This window comes from Tachyglossus aculeatus, chromosome 1 (assembly GCF_015852505.1).
Source record: "Tachyglossus aculeatus isolate mTacAcu1 chromosome 1, mTacAcu1.pri, whole genome shotgun sequence".
Lineage (NCBI taxonomy): Eukaryota > Metazoa > Chordata > Mammalia > Monotremata > Tachyglossidae > Tachyglossus > Tachyglossus aculeatus.
The window spans coordinates 53,031,906-53,048,064 of record NC_052066.1 but is presented as its reverse complement, the minus strand read 5'-3'; the positions used below and the strand labels follow the sequence as shown (position 1 = coordinate 53,048,064).

The 16,159-nt window shown below is 47.5% G+C and overlaps 1 protein-coding gene across 1 annotated transcript in view; it reads left to right on the top strand.

The window, feature by feature from the left end:
• Window positions 1-1,085: 1,085 nt before the first annotated feature.
• The window catches only part of ACTL6A (actin like 6A), a 63,968-nt gene continuing 48,894 nt past the window's right edge, over window positions 1,086-16,159 (top strand). The window contains exon 1 of the mRNA XM_038746098.1: window positions 1,086-1,153. Within this exon, the coding sequence (XP_038602026.1) occupies window positions 1,129-1,153 (25 nt within the window). The 5' untranslated portion in view covers window positions 1,086-1,128. The remainder of the gene's footprint in view (window positions 1,154-16,159) is intronic.

Here is a 16,159-nt window from a genome sequence, read left to right as displayed (position 1 = left end):
TATTATTATCATGACCACTATCAGTATCACTACTATTCTTAGTGTTACTACTATTATAATCCCTATAATTATTATTATCATGACTACTATCAGTATCACAGCTATTCTTATTGTTACTACTATTATTATCACTATAATTATTATTATCATTACCACTATCAGTATCACAGCTATTCTTATTGTTACTCCTATTATAATCCCTATAATTATTGTTATCATGACTACTATCAGTATCACAACTACTCTTATTGTTACTATCATTATCACTATGATTATTATCATCATGACTACTATCAGTATCACAACTATTCTTATTGTTACTATCATTATCACTATGATTATTATCATCATGACTACTATCAGTATCACAACTATTCTTATTGTTACTACTATTATTATCACTATAATTATCATTATCATCACTACTATTAGTATCACAACTATTCTCATTGTTACTACTATCATTAATACTATAATTATTATCATGACTACTATCAGTATCACTACTATTCTTATTGTTACTACTCTTATCTTTGCTACTACTATCATTATCACTCTAATTATTATTATCATGACTACTATCAGTATCACTACTATTCTTATTGTTACTACTATTATCATTGCTACCCTTCTTCTTCTTATTTAGTATTAGTATTCCCCTTCTAGCCTGTGAGCCCGCTGTCGGGTAGGGACCGTCTCTAGATGTAGCCAACTTGTATGTCCCAAGCGCTTAGTACAGTGCTCTGCACACAGTAAGCGCTCAACAAATACGATTGAATGAATGAATGAAGCCGCCTCCGCGCTTTCCCCCGTCCGTCAAAGACGGCAGCCAATGGGGAGCGCCCAGCGGCCTCCGAGGCCCCGCCCCCTCCGCGCTGCAACCAAACTCGCGCTCCCTCGAGGTCCCGCCCCCTTCCCGGCTCCTATTGGTCGAGCGGGTATGGCCACGCCCACTGGAGGGAGGGGTCCCGTCAGCCGCCCGTTCATTGGCCAGAGCGGCGGCGAGGCGGCCCGCGATTGGTGGGGCCGCGGGGCAGCGGGGGCGGCTGCGCGAGGGGGCGGGGCGGGCTGGGGGTCAGAGGTCAGGGGTCGGAGGGCAGCGCGGGCCCGAGCGCGGGCGGCGCAACCATGAGTGGAGGCGTGTATGGCGGAGGTGAGTGACACCCCCTCCTCCTGTCCATCAATCAATTAATCATCATCATCATCAATCGTATTTATTGAGCGCTTACTATGTGCAGAGCACTGTACTAAGCGCTTGGGAAGTACAAATTGGCAACATCTAGAGACAGTCCCTACCCAACAGTGGGCTCACAGTCTAAAAGGGGGAGACAGAGAACAAAACCAAACATACTAACAAAATAAAATAAATAGAATAGATAGGTACAAGTAAAATAAATAGATTAATAAATATGTACAAACATATATATACAGGTGCTGTGGGGAAGGGAAGGAGGTAAGATGGGGGGGATGGAGAGGGGGAGAGGAAGGAAGGGGCTCAGTCTGGGAAGGCCTCCTGGAGGAGGTGATTGATTAATCAGTCAATCAATACATCAATCAATCGTATTGATTGGGTGCAGAGCACTGGACTAAGCGCTTGGGAACTACAAGGCGGCAACACCTAGAGACGGGCCCTCCCCAACAGCGGGCTCACAGTCATTCTTATTGAGCGCTTCCCGGGTGCAGAGCAATGTACTAAGCGCTGGGAAAGTACAGTTCATTCATTCAGTCGTATTTATTGAGTGTTTAATTCGGCAACAGAGACAGTCCCTCCCCAACAACGGGCTCACAGTCACTCATTCTTATTGAGCGCTTCCCGGGTGCAGAGCACTGTACTGAGCGCTGGGAAAGCACAGATCATTCATTCATTCGATCGCATTTATAGAGCGCTTGCACTTGGAAAGTGCAGTTCATTCATTCATTTAGTTGTATTTATTGAGCGCTTAATTCGGCAACAGAGACGGTCCCTTCCCAACAGCGGGCTCACTCACTCATTCATTCTTATTGAGCGCTTCCCGTGTGCAGAGCACTGTACTGAGCGCTGGGAAAGCACAGTTCATTCATTCATTCGATCGCATTTATTGAGCGCTTGCACTTGGAAAGTGCAGTTCATTCATTCATTTAGTTGTATTTATTGAGCGCTTAATTCGGCAACAGAGACGGTCCCTTCCCAACAGCGGGCTCACTCACTCATTCATTCTTATTGAGCGCTTCCCGTGTGCAGAGCACTGTACTGAGCGCTGGGAAAGTACAGTTCATTCATTCAATCGCATTTATTGAGCGCTTGCACTTGGAAAGTACGGTTCAGCCATTCATTCATTCGGTCGCATTTATTGAGCGCCTAATTCGGCAACAGAGACGGGCCCTCCCCAACAACGGGCTCACTCACTCATTCATACTTACTGAGCGCAGCTTTTGTGCAGAGCACTGTACTAAGCGCTGGGAAAGTACAGTTCATTCATTCGATCGCATTTATAGAGCGCTTGCACTTGGAAAGTACGGTTCAGCCATTCATTCATTCAGTCGTATTTATTGAGCGCTTAATTGGTAACAGAGACGGGCCCTTCCCAACAGCAGGCTCACTCACTCACTCATTCTTATTGAGCGCTTCCCGGGTGCAGAGCACTGTACTAAGCGCTTAGAAAGTACAGTTCATTCATTTTCGTATTTATTGAGTGCTTAATTCAGCAACAGAGACGGTCCCTCCCCAACAATGGGCTCACAGTCATTCTTATTGAGCGCTTCCTTTGTGCAGAGCACTGGACTAAGCGCTTGGAAAGTACAATTCATTCTTCATTCATTCATTCTCTTAGACTGTGAGCCCCCTGTTGGGTAGGGACCGTCTCTATATGTTGCCAACTTGGACTTCCCAAGCGCTCAGTACAGTGCTCTGCACACAGTAAGCGCTCAATAAATACGATTGATTCATTCATTCGGTCGCATTTATTGAGCGCTTAATTCGGCAACAGAGACGGTCCCTCCCCAACAGCGGGCTCACTCACTCACTCATTCTTATTGAGCGCTTCCTGGGTGCAGAGCACTGTCCTAAGCGCTGGGAAAGTACAATTCATTCATTCATTCAGTCGCATTTATTGAGCACCTAATTCGGCAACAGAGACGGTCCCTCCCCAACAAGGGGCTCACTCACTCACTCATTCTGATTGAGCGCTTCCCGGGTGCAGAGCACTGGACTAAGCGCTTGGAAAGTACAGTTCATTCGTTCATTCAGTCGTACTTATTGAGCGCTTAATTCGGCAACAGGGACGGTCCCTCCCCAACAGCAGGCTCACATTCATTCTTATTGAGCACTTCCCGTGTGCAGAGCACTGGACTAAGGGCTTGGAAAGTACAATTCATTCAGTCCATCAATCGTGTTTATTGAGCGCTTCCCGTGTGCAGAACACTGTACTAAGCGCTGGGAAAGTGCAGTTCATTCATTGTCAGTAGTATTTATTGAGCACCTAATTCGGCAACAGAGACGGTCCCTCCCTAACAGCGGGCTCACTCACTCACTCATTCTTACTGAGCGCTTCCCGTGTGCAGAACACTGTACTGAGCGCTGGGAAAGCACAGTTCATTCATTCATTCATTCGATCGCATTTGTAGAGCGCTTGCACTTGGAAAGTACGGTTCAGCCATTCATTCATTCAGTCGTATTTATTGAGCACTTAATTCGGCAACAGAGACGGTCCCTCCCCAACAGCGGGCTCACTCACTCACTCATTCATTCTAATTGAGCGCTTCCTTTGTGCAGAGCACTGGACTAAGCGCTTGGAAAGTACAATTCATTCATTCATTCGGTCGCATTTATTGTGCGCCTAATTCGGCAACAGAGACGGTCCCTCCCCAACAGCGGGCTCACTCACTCATTCTTATTGAGCGCTTCCCGTGTGCAGAGCACTGTACTAAGCGCTGGGAAAGTGCAATTCATTCATTCATTGTCACATTTATTGAGCGCTTCATTCGGTAACAGAGACGGTCCCTCCCCAACAGCGGGCTCACAGTCATTCATTCTTATTGAGCGCTTCCCGTGTGCAGAGCACTGTACTAAGCGCTTGGAAAGTACAGTTCATTCATTCATTGTCGTATTTATTGAGCACTTTATTCGGCAACAGAGACGGTCCCTCCCCAACAGCGGGCTCACAGGCAGTCATTCATTCTTATTGAGCGCTTCCTTTGTGCAGAGCACTGGACTAAGCGCTTGGAAAGTACAATTCATTCTTCATTCATTCATTCTCTTAGACTGTGAGCCCCCTGTTGGGTAGGGACCGTCTCTATATGTTGCCAACTTGGACTTCCCAAGCGCTCAGTACAGTGCTCTGCACACAGTAAGCGCTTAGTAAATACGATTGATTCATTCATTCGGTCGCATTTATTGAGCGCTTAATTCGGCAACAGAGACGGTCCCTCCCCAACAACGGGCTCACTCACTCACTTATTCTTATTGAGCGCTTCCCGGGTGCAGAACACTGTACTAAGCGCTGGGAAGAAAGTACAGTTCATTCATTCATTCAATCGCATTATAGAGTGCTTGCACTTGGAAAGTACAGTTCAGCCATTCATTCATTCGGTCCCATTTATTGAGCGCTTAATTCGGCCACAGAGACGGTCCCTCCCCAACAACGGGCTCATTCACTCACTCACTCATTCTTATTGAGCGCTTCTGGGTGCAGAGCACTGTACTAAGCGCTTGGAAAGTACAGTTCATTCAATCGTATTTATTGAGCGCTTAATTCGGCAACATAGACGGTCCCTCCCCAACAGCGGGCTCACTCACTCATTCTTATTGAGCGCTTCCCGGGTGCAGAGCACTGTACTAAGCGCTTGGAAAGTACAGTTCATTCATTCATTTGATCACATTTATAGAGCACTTGCACTTGGAAAGTACAGTTCATTCATTCAGTTGTATTTATTGAGCGCTTAATTCGGCAACAGAGACAGTGCCTCCCCAACAGCGGGCTCACTCACTCATTTTTATTGAGCGCTTCCCGTGTGCAGACCACTGTACTAAGCGCTTGGAAGGTACAGTTCATTCATTCAGTCAGTCATATTTATTGAGCGCTTCATTCAGCAACAGAGACGGTCCCTCCCCAACAAGGGGCTCACTCACTCATTCATTCTTATTGAGCGCTTCCTGGGTGCAGAGCACTGGACTAAGCGCTTGGAAAGTACAGTTCATTCATTCATTCAATCGTATTGAGTGCTTAATTCGGCAACAGAGATGGTCCCTCCCCAACAACGGGCTCACTCACTCATCCATTCTTATGGAGTGCTTCCTGTCTGCAGAGCACTGTACTAAGCGCTTGGAAAGTACAGTTGATGCAATCATATTTATTGAGCGCTTAATTCGGCAACAGAGTTGGTCCTTCCCCAACAACGGGCTCACTCAGTCATTCTTATTGAGCACTTAATTCGGCAGCAGAGACGGTCCCTCCCCAACAACAGGCTCACTCATTCATTCTTATTGAGCGCTTCCCGTGTGCAGAGCACTGTACTAAGCGCTTGGAAAGTACAGTTCATTCATTCTCTCAATCGTATTGAGCACTTAATTCGGCAGCAGAGACGGTCCCTACCTAACAACGGGCTCACTCACTCATTCATTCTTATTGAGCGCTTCCCGGGTGCAGAGCACTGGACTAAGCGCTTGGAAAGTACAGTTCATTCGATCACATTTATTGAGCGCTTAATTCAGCAACAGAGATGTTCCCTACCCAACAACGGGCTCACCCAGTCATTCCTACTTATTGAGCGCTGCCTTTGTGCAGAGCACTGTACTAAGTGCTTGGAAAAGGTACAGTTCATTCAATCGTATTTATTGAGCGCTTTATTCGGCAACAGAGACAGTCTGTACCCAACAGCGGGCTCACACACTCACTCAGTCATTCATTCTTATTGAGCGCTTCCTTAGTGCAGAACACTGGACTAAGCGCTTGGAAAGTACAGTTCATTCATTCAGTCGTATTTATTGAGCGCTTAATTCGGCAACAGAGACGGTCCCTCCCCAACAGCGGGCTCCCAGTCAGTCATTCTTATTGAGCGCTTCCTTTGTGCAGAACACTGGACTAAGCGCTTGGAAAGTACAATTCATTCATTCATTCGGTCGCATTTATTGAGCGCTTAATTCGGCAACAGAGACGGTCCCTCCCCAACAGCCGGGCTCATTCACTCTCATTCTTATTGAGCGCTTCCTGGGTGCAGAGCACTGGACTAAGCGCTTGGAAAGTACAATTCATTCATTCAATCGCATTTATTGAGCGCTTAATTCGGCAACAGAGACGGTCCCTCCCCAACAGCGGGCTCACTCACTCGTTCATTCGTATTGAGCGCTTCCCGTGTGCAGAGCACTGTACTAAGCGCTTGGAAAGTACAGTTCATTCATTGTCACATTTATTGAGCACTTAATTCGGCAACAGAGACGGTCCCTCCCCAACAGCGGGCTCACTCATTCATTCTTATTGAGCACTTCCCGTGTGCAGAACATTGTACTAAGCGCTTGGAAAGTACAATTCATTCATTCAGTCGCATTTATTGAGCACTTAATTGAGCAACAGAGATGGTCCCTCCCCAACAGCGGGCTCACTCATTCACTCATTCTTATTGAGCGCTTCCCGTGTGCAGAACACTGGACTAAGCTCTTGGAAAGTACAATTCATTCATTTATTCATTCATTCAATTGTATTTAATGAGCGCTTAATTTGGCAACAGAGGTGGTCCCTACCCAACAACGGGCTCGCTCACTCATTCATTCGTACTTATTGAGCGCTTCCTGTGTGCAGAGCACTGTACTAAGCGCTTGGGAAGTACAATTCGGCAACAGAGACGATTCATTCATTCAGATGTATTTATTGAGCGCTGACTGTGTGCAGAGCACTGTACTAAGCGCTTGGGAAGTACAAGTGGGCAACAGATAGAGACGGTCCCTACCCAACAGCGGGCTCACAGTCTAGACGGGGGGAGGCCGAAAACAGAACAATAACATTAAAATAGGCAAATAGAATTGTAGCTATATCATTAATAAAGTAGACAGAATAATAAATGTGTACGGATAATAATAATAATAGTAATTGGCATTTGTTAAGCGCTTACTATGTGCAAAGCACTGTTCTAAGCGCTGGGGGAGGTTACAAGGTGATCAAGTTGTCCCACAGGGGGCTCACAGTTTTCATCCCCATTTCACAGATGAGGTAACTGAGGCATAGGGAAGTGAAGTGACTTGCCCAAAGCCACACAGCAGACAGGTGGCGGAGCCTGGATTCGAACCCATGACCTCCGACTCCAAAGCCCGGGTTCTTTCCACTGAGCCACAAGTGCCATGGGGCGGGGAAGGGAGTGAAGGCGATGGAGAAGGGAGGAGGAGCAGAGGAAAAGGGGGGCTCAGTCATTCATTTATTCATTTAATCGTATTTATTGAGCGCTTACTGTGTGCAGAGCACTGGACTAAGCGCTTGGGAAGTACAAACTGGCAACATAGAGAGACGGTCCCTCCCCAGCAGCGGGCTCACAGACTAGAAGGGGGAGACAGATGACAAAACAAAGCAAAAACATCAAAATCGGTAAACAGAATTATAGCTATATACACATCATTAGGGGAAGCAGCATGGCTCAGTGGAAAGAGCCCGGGCTTTGGAGTCCGAGGTCATGGGTTCAAATCCTGACTCCACCACTTGTCAGCTGTGTGACTTTGGACAAGTCACTTCACTTCTCTGAGCCTCAGTTCCCTCATCTGGAAAATGGGGATTAAGACTGTGAGCCCCACGTGGGACCACCTGATCACCTTGTATCCCCCCCAGCGCTTAGAACAATGCTTGGCGCATAGTAAGCGCTTAACAAATACTGTTATTATTATCCCAGCTCCGCCAACTGTCAGCTGTGTGACCTTGGGCAAGTCACTTCACTTCCCTGGGCCTCAGTTCCCTCATCTGGAAAATGGGGATTAAGTCTGTGAGCCCCCCGGGGGACAACTTGATGACCTTGTATCTACCCCAGCGCTTAGAACAGTGCTTTGCACATAGTAAGCGCTTAATAAATGCCGTCATTATTATTATTAACAAGAATAAATATGTAGAGGTATACACAAGTGCTGTGGGGAGGGGAAGGGAGGGAGTAGGGACGATGGGGAGGGGGAGCAGAGGAAAAGGGGGGCTCAGTCATTCATTTAATCATATTTATTGAGCGCTGACTGTGTGCAGAGCACTGGACTAAGCGCTTGGGAAGGACAGTTTGGCCACAGATAGAGACGGTCCCGACCCCACAACGGGCTCACAGTCTAGAAGGGGGGAGGCAGACAACAAAACAAAACACGGAGACAGGTGTCAAAACCGTCAGAGTAAAGAGAATTAGAGCTAAATGCACATCATTAACAACATAAATGGAATAGTAAATATGTACAAGCAAAATCTGTAGAATAATAAATCTGTACAAATATATATATAAGGTGCTGTGGGGAGGGGAAGGAGGTAGGATGGGGGGATGGGGAGGGGGAGAGGAAAAAGGGGGCTCAGTCTGAGAAAGGCCTCCTTTGCCTCCTGAATAATGACGGGCCGTGTTCATTCATTCAATCGTATTTATTGAGCACCTGCTGTTTTGTTAATATGCCCCCTTTTAGACTGTGAGCCCACTGTTGGGTAGGCACTGTTTCTATATGTTGCCAACTTGTACTTCCCAAGCGCTTAGTACAGCTCTCTGCACACAGTAAGCGCTCAATAAATGCAATTGATTGATTGATTTTGTTGTCTGTCTCCCCCTTCTAGACTGTGAGCCCGCTGTTGGGTAGGGACCGTCTCTAGATGTTGCCCACTTGGACTTTCCAAGCGCTTAGTCCAGTGCTCTGCACACAGTAAGTGCTCAATAAATACGACTGAATGAATGCATTGGACATTCGAAGAAACTGAGGCGCAGGGAAGCGAAGTGGCTTGCCCTAAGTCATACAGGAAGCAATTGGCAGAGGAAGGACTTAGTACAGTGTTCTGTACAAAGTAAGCGCTCAATAAATAATAATAATAATGGCATTTATTAAGCGCTTACTATGTGCAAAGCACTGTTGTAAGCACTGGGGTGGTTACAAGGTGATCAGGTGGTCCCCCGGGGGGCTCACAGTCTTCATCCCCATTTTACAGATGTGGTAACTGAGGCCCAGTGAAGTGACTCGCCCAGAGTCACACAGCTGACAAGTGGCGGAGCCGGGATTTGAACCCATGACCTCTGACTTCAAAGCCCGGGCTCTTTCCACTGAGCCACGCTGCTTCTCAGTAAATATGATTGAATAAGTGAGTGAAGGACTAGAACCCAGGTCCTCAGTCTCCAGGCCCCTGCTCTTTCCACCAGGCCATAACGCTTCTCACTTAGATTAATAACAATAATAATAATAATAATAATAGTAATAATTACGGTCCTTGTGAAGCACTTACTATGTGCCAAGCACTGTTCTAAGCGCTGGGGTAGATATGAGGTAATCAGGTTGGAGACAGTCCCTGGCCCCACATGGGGCTCATAATCTCAGTCCCCATTTTACAGTTGAGGTAACTGAAGCCCGGAGAAGTTAAGTGACTCGCCCAAGGTCACACAGCGGGAGTGTGGTGGAGCCAGGGTATCGTTCATTCATTCATTCAATCGTATTTATTGAGCGCTTACTGTGTGCAGAGCACTGGACTGAGCGCTTGGGAAGTCCAAGTTGGCAACATAGAGAGACGGTCCCCACCCAACAGCGGGCTCACAGTCTAGAAGGGGGAAGATAGACGACAAAACAAGACATATTAACAAAATAAAGTAAATATGTACAAATAAAATAGAGTAATAAATCCGTACAAATATATATACATATAAACAGGTGCTGTGGGGAGGGGAAGGTGGTAAGGCGTGGGGGATGGGGAGGGGGGATTTATTTGTTTATTTTACTTGTACATATTCTATTTATTTTGTTAATATGTTTTGTTTTGTTCTCTGTCTCCCCCTTCTAGACTGTGAGCCCACTGTTGGGTAGGGACTGTCTCTAGATGTTGCCAACTTGTGCTTCCCAAGCGCTTAGTACAGGGCTCTGCACACAGTAAGCGCTCAATAAATACGATTGATTGAGTAATAAATCTGTACAAACATATATATGGGTGCTGTGGGGAGGGGAAGAGGAAGGAGGGGGCTCAGTGTGGGAAGGCCTCCTGGAGGAGGTGAGCTCTCAGTCGGGCCTTGAAGGGAGGAAGAGAGCTAGCTTGGCGGAGGGGCAGAGGGAGGGCATTCCAGGCCCGGGGAGGACGTGGGCCGGGGGTCGATGGCGGGACAGGCGAGAGCAAGGTACAGTGAGGAGATTAGCGGCAGAGGAGCGGAGGGTGCGGGCTGGGCTGGGGAAGGAGAGAAGGGAGGTGAGGTAGGAGGGGGCGAGGGGATGGACAGCCTTGAAGCCCAGGGTGAGGAGTTTCTGCCTGATGTGCAGATTGATTGGTAGCCACTGGAGATTTTTGAGGAGGGGAGTAACATGCCCAGAGCGTTTCTGCACAAAGACGATCCGGGCAGCGGCGTGAAGTATGGATTGAAGTGGGAGAGACACGAGGATGGGAGATCGGAGAGGAGGCTGATACAGTAGTCCAGACGGGATAGGATGAGAGCTTGAATGAGCAGGGTAGCGGTTGGGATGGAAAGGAAAGGGCGGATCTTGGCAATGTTGTGGAGCTGAGACCGGCAGGTTTTGCTGACGGCTTGGATGTGAGGGGTGAATGAGAGAGCGGAGTCGAGGATGACACCAAGGTTGCGGGCTTGTGAGACGGGAAGGATGGTAGTGCCGTCAACAGTGATGGGAAAGTCAGGGGGAGAGGGCAGGGTGTGGGAGGGAAGACAAGGAGTTCAGTCTTGGACATGTTGAGTTTGAGGTGGCGGGCAGACATCCAGATGGAGATGAAGGCAGGAGGAGATGCGAGCCTGGAGGGAGGGGGAGAGAGCAGGGGCAGAGATGGAGATCTGGGTGTCATCAGCGTTCATTCATTTAATTGTATTTATTGAGCACTTACTGCGTGCAGAGCACTGGACTAAGCGCTTGGGAAGTACAAGTCAGCAACATATAGAGACAGTCCCTACCCAACAATGGGCTCACAGTCTAGAAGGGGGAGACAGAGAACAAAACAAAACGTGTAAACAGTTGTCAAAATCGTCAGAATAAATAGAATTATAGCTATATGCACATCATAAGTTTAGATGCTTTAAGTTCATGCTTCTCACTTGTCTGCTGTGTGACCTTGCTCGAGTCACTTCATTTCTCTGTGCTCATTTACCTCATCAGGAAAATGAGGATTGAGACTTTGAGCCCCACATGGGACAGAGACTGTGTCCAACCTTACTTGTATAATAATAATGATGATGATGATGGTATTTGTTAAGCGCTTACTATGTGCAAAGCGCTGTTCTAAGCGCTGGGCACTGTATCCATCCCAGCAGATAGAACAATGCGTGTCACATAGTCATTGCTTAATAAATACTATGATTATTACTGTTGGAGAAGCAGCGTGGCTCAGTGGAAAAAGCCCAGGCTTTGGAGTCAGAGGTCATGGGTTCAAATTCTGGCTCCGCCAATTGTCAGCTGGGTGACTTTGGGCAAGTCACTTCACTTCTCTGGGCCTCAGTTCCCTCATTTGGAAAATGGGGGTGAAGACTGTGAGCCCCCTGTGGGACAACCTGCTCACCTTGTAAGCTCTCCAGTGCTTAGAACAGTGCTTTGCACATAGTAAGTGCTTAATAAATGCTATCATTATTAGTATGTGCTTATGGAGTGCTTAATTTTGTTCAGAGGACAGTACTAAGTGCTCGTGTTATTTCCGACGGATGGCAAACGGAACCTAAGGAAAGTACCAGAAATTCCCGTCAAAAAGTCTAGTCGTTTCTCATTCTTTCAAAAACTAATTGAATCGTGGTATCTATTTCTGTTAATCAGCATAACCATCTCTATTGAAACAGTATGATTTAGAAGTGCACTCTGTGTCTGAAAATCATCAGTAGTCCTTGGTGAGCGCCGACTGTGTGCAGAGCACTGTACTAAGCGCTTGGGAGAGTACAACGTAACATAACACATTCCCTGCCCACAGCGAGCGTAAAGTCTAGACAGACATTGATTTAAATAAATGACAGATGCGTACATAATCAATCGTATTTATTGAGCGCCTGCTGTGTGCTGAGCACTGTACTAAGCGCTTGGGAAGTACAAGTTGGCAACATGTGGTCCCTACCCAACAGTGGGCTCACAGTCTAGAAGTCTAGAAGCACATAAGTGCTGTGGGGCTGAAGGAGGGCTGAATAAAGTGTGCAAGGGAGATAATAATAATAATAATAATAATGGCATTTATTAAGCGCTTACTATGTGCAAAGCACTGTTCTAAGCGCTGGGGAGGTTACAAGGTGATCAGGTTGTCCCACGGGGGGCTCACAGTCTTAATCCCCATTTTCCAGATGAGGGAACTGAGGCCCAGAGAAGTGAAGTGACTTGCCCAAAGTCACACAGCTGACAATTGGCAGAGCCGGGATTTGAACCCATGACCTCCGACTCCAAAACCCGGGCTCTTTCCACTGAGCCACGCTGCTTCTCCTATGCGGATGCGGAAACGTGTGGAAGAAGAGGAAAGTAGTCAGGGGAGGCCTCTTATAATGGCATTTATTAAGCGCTTACTATGTGCAAAGCACTGTTCTAAGCGCTGGGGAGGTTACAAGGTGATCAGAGTGTCCCACGGGGGGGCTCACAGTCTTCATCCCCATTTTACAGATGAGGGAACTGAGGCCCAGAGAAGTGAAGTGACTTGCCCAAGGTCACACAGCTGACAATTGGCGGAGCCGGGTGACCTCTGACTCCAAAGCCCAGGCTCTCTCCACTGAGCCACGCTGCTTGTCTTGGAGGAGCTGTGATTTTAATAAGGTTTTGAAGGTGAGGAGAGTGATTGTCTGATGGATCAATCAATCAATCAATCGTATTTATTGAGCGCTTACTGTGTGTAGAGCACTGTACTAAGCGCTTGGGAAGTACAAGTTGGCAACGCATAGAGACAGTCCCTACCCAACAGTGGGCTCACAGTCTAAAAAGGGGAGACAGAGAACAAAACCAAACATACTAACAAAATAAAATAAATAGAATAATGTACAAGTAAAATAAATAGAGTAATAAATCTGTACAAACATATCTACATATATACAGGTGCTGTGGGGAGGGGAAGGAGGTAAGATGGGGGGATGGAGAGGGGGACGAGGGGGAGAGGAGGGAGATCTGAGGAGGGAAGGCATTTCAGGCCTGAGGCAGGACGTGGGTGAGGGGGTGGCAGTGAGATAGACTAGATTGAGGTATGCTGAGTAGGTTTAGTACAGTGCTCTGCACACAGTAAGCGCTCAGTAAATACGATTGAATGAATGAATGAATGAATAAGCACTCAATAAATACGATGGATTGATTGATGAGGGTAAAAGTGGGTTTTCGGGGATTGGCGATCAGCGGCCTCACCTGCCGGTTGCATGCCACAGCTCGAGTTTTCTCTTTCCACTGAGCCACGCTGCTTCTCAGAAATTTATTCTATTGATTTTATTTTGTTAATATGTTTGGTTTTGTTCTCTGTCTCCCCCTTCTAGACTGTGAGCCCGCTGTTGGGGAGGGACCATCTCTAGAGGTTGCCAAGTTGGACTTCCCAAGCGCTTAGTATAGTGCTCTGCACACAGTAAGCGCTCAGTAAATACGATTGAATGAATGAATGACAGTAGAGGAGCGGAGTGTGCAAGCTGGGTTATCACAATGAGTTATAGTCTCTCCCTCTGGACTGTAAGCTCATTGTGGACATTCGTTCATTCAGTCGTATTTATTGAGCACTTACTGTGTGCAGAGCACTGAACTGAGCGCTTGGAACACCCTACCACCTCATATGTGACAGACAATTATTCTCCCCCTCTTCAAAGTCTTATTGAAGGCACATCTTCTTAACGCTGCTTAGAGAAGCAGCATGGCTCGGTGGAAAGAGCCCGGGCTTTGGAGTCAGAGGTCATGGGTTCGAATCCCACCTCCACCGATTGTCAGCTGCATGACTTTGGGCAAGTCGACTTCTCTGGGCCTCAGTTGCCTCATCTGGAAAATGGGGATTGGGACTGTGAGCCCCATGTGGGACAACCTGATCACCCTGCGGCCTCCCCAGCGCTTGGAACGGTGCTTCTCACATAGTAAGCGCTTAATAAATGCCATTATTATTATTATTATCAGAGTTCTCTTTCTTCTAGACTGTGAGCCCACTGTTGGGTAGGGACCGTCTCTATACGTTGCCAACTTGTACTTCCCAAGCGCTCTGCACACAGTAAGCGCTCAATAAATACGATTGAATGAATGAATTCGGCAACAAATAGAGACAATCCCTACCCAACAACGGGCTCACAGTCTAGAAGGGGGGAGATGCAGGGAATATACGTACCAACTCTGTTACATTGTCCTCTCCCAAGTGCTTAGTAAATAATAATAATAATGCTGGCATTTGTTAAGCGCTTACTATGTGCTAAGCACTGTTCTAAGCACTGGGGAAGGTGAAAAGATTGTCCCACGGGGGGCTCACAGTCTCCATCATCATCATCAATCGTATTTATTGAGCGCTTACTGTGTGCAGAGCACTGTACTAAGCGCTTGGGAAGTACAAACTGGCAACGTATAGAGACAGTCCCTACCCAACAGTGGGCTCGCAGTCTAAAAGTGATACTTATTTACAGTCACCGTTTTAAGTATTAGAGGTCTAAAAGGATGGTCCACAGTGCATCACTCTGGTGCCCTCAAGTACCAGCCTGCTCAGGAGCAATTTTAATTGTCATCCCCATTTTCCAGATGAGGGAACTGAGGCCCAGAGAAGTGAAGTGACTTGCCCAAGGTCACACAGCTGACAGTTGGCGGAGCCGGGATTTGAACCCATGACCTCCGACTCCTAAGCCCGGGCTCTTTCCGTTGAGCCACGCTGCTTCTCTAACAGTGCTCTGCACGCGATAAGTGCTCAATAAATACGATCGATCGAAAGGCAAGGAGCCCCGGCTGGATTTGGAGGCGGTGGGCAACCACTGGAGGCTCCTGGGGAGGGGGGAAGCCTGGACTGAACACTTGGCTTTTAGACTGTGAGCCCACCGTTGGGTAGGGACCGTCTCTATATGTTGCCAACTTGGACTTCCCAAGCGCTTAGTACAGTGCTCTGCACACGGTAAGCGCTCAATAAATGTGATTGATTGATTGATTGATTTGCTAGAAAAATGATCCTGGCAGCAGAGCGAAGCACGGACCCGAGCGGGGAGAGCCGGGAGGCCGAGGCAGTAATCGGGGCCGTGTCTTCCCTTTAAGGCCCAAATGGGCTACCCGAGTTTCACCGGACTTCGGGCCGCTGGAAGAGGAAAAACATTCTAGCATTAGTAGGGCAGCGCTTAGGACAGTGCTGGGCACATGCTAAGCGCTCAACAAATCCCGTCATTATTATATTACGAGCTTGATTTCGTTTTTCAGTAATGAGACTGTAAGCTCACGGTGAGCAGGGAACAGTTCTGTTATATTGTTAGACCGTACTCTCCCAGGTGCTTAATAATAATAATAATAATGATGGTATTTATTAAGCGCTTACTATGCGCAAAGCACTGTTCTAAGCGCTGGGGAGGTGACAAGGTGATCAGGTTGTCCCCCGGGGGGGCTCACCGTTTTAATCCCCGTTTTACAGATGAGGGAACTGAGGCCCAGAGAAGGGAAGTAATTATGTTGCCAACTTGTACTTCCCAAGCGCTTAGTACAGTGCTCTGCACACGGTAAGCGCTCAATAAATGTGATTGATTGATTGATTGATTGAAGTGACTTGCCCAAAGTCACCCAGCTGACAGTTGGCGGAGCCGGGATTTGAACCCATGACCCCTGGCTCCGAAGCCCGGGCTCTTTCCACTGGGCCACGCTGCTTAATACGGTACTCTGCGCACAGTAAGCGCTCAATAAGTACAAACGACTGACCGGCTGATGATTTGCTCCGAACGCTGTACACGCTCATCCGATCCCCCGGTACCCTTTTAGACTGTGAGCCCACTGTTGGGTAGGGACTGTCTCTATATGTTGCCCACTTGTACTTCCCAAGCGCTTAGTACAGTGCTCTGCACATAGTAAGCGCTCAATAAATACGATTGATGATGATGATACCTAGCGGCTTGTCCGGCCAGA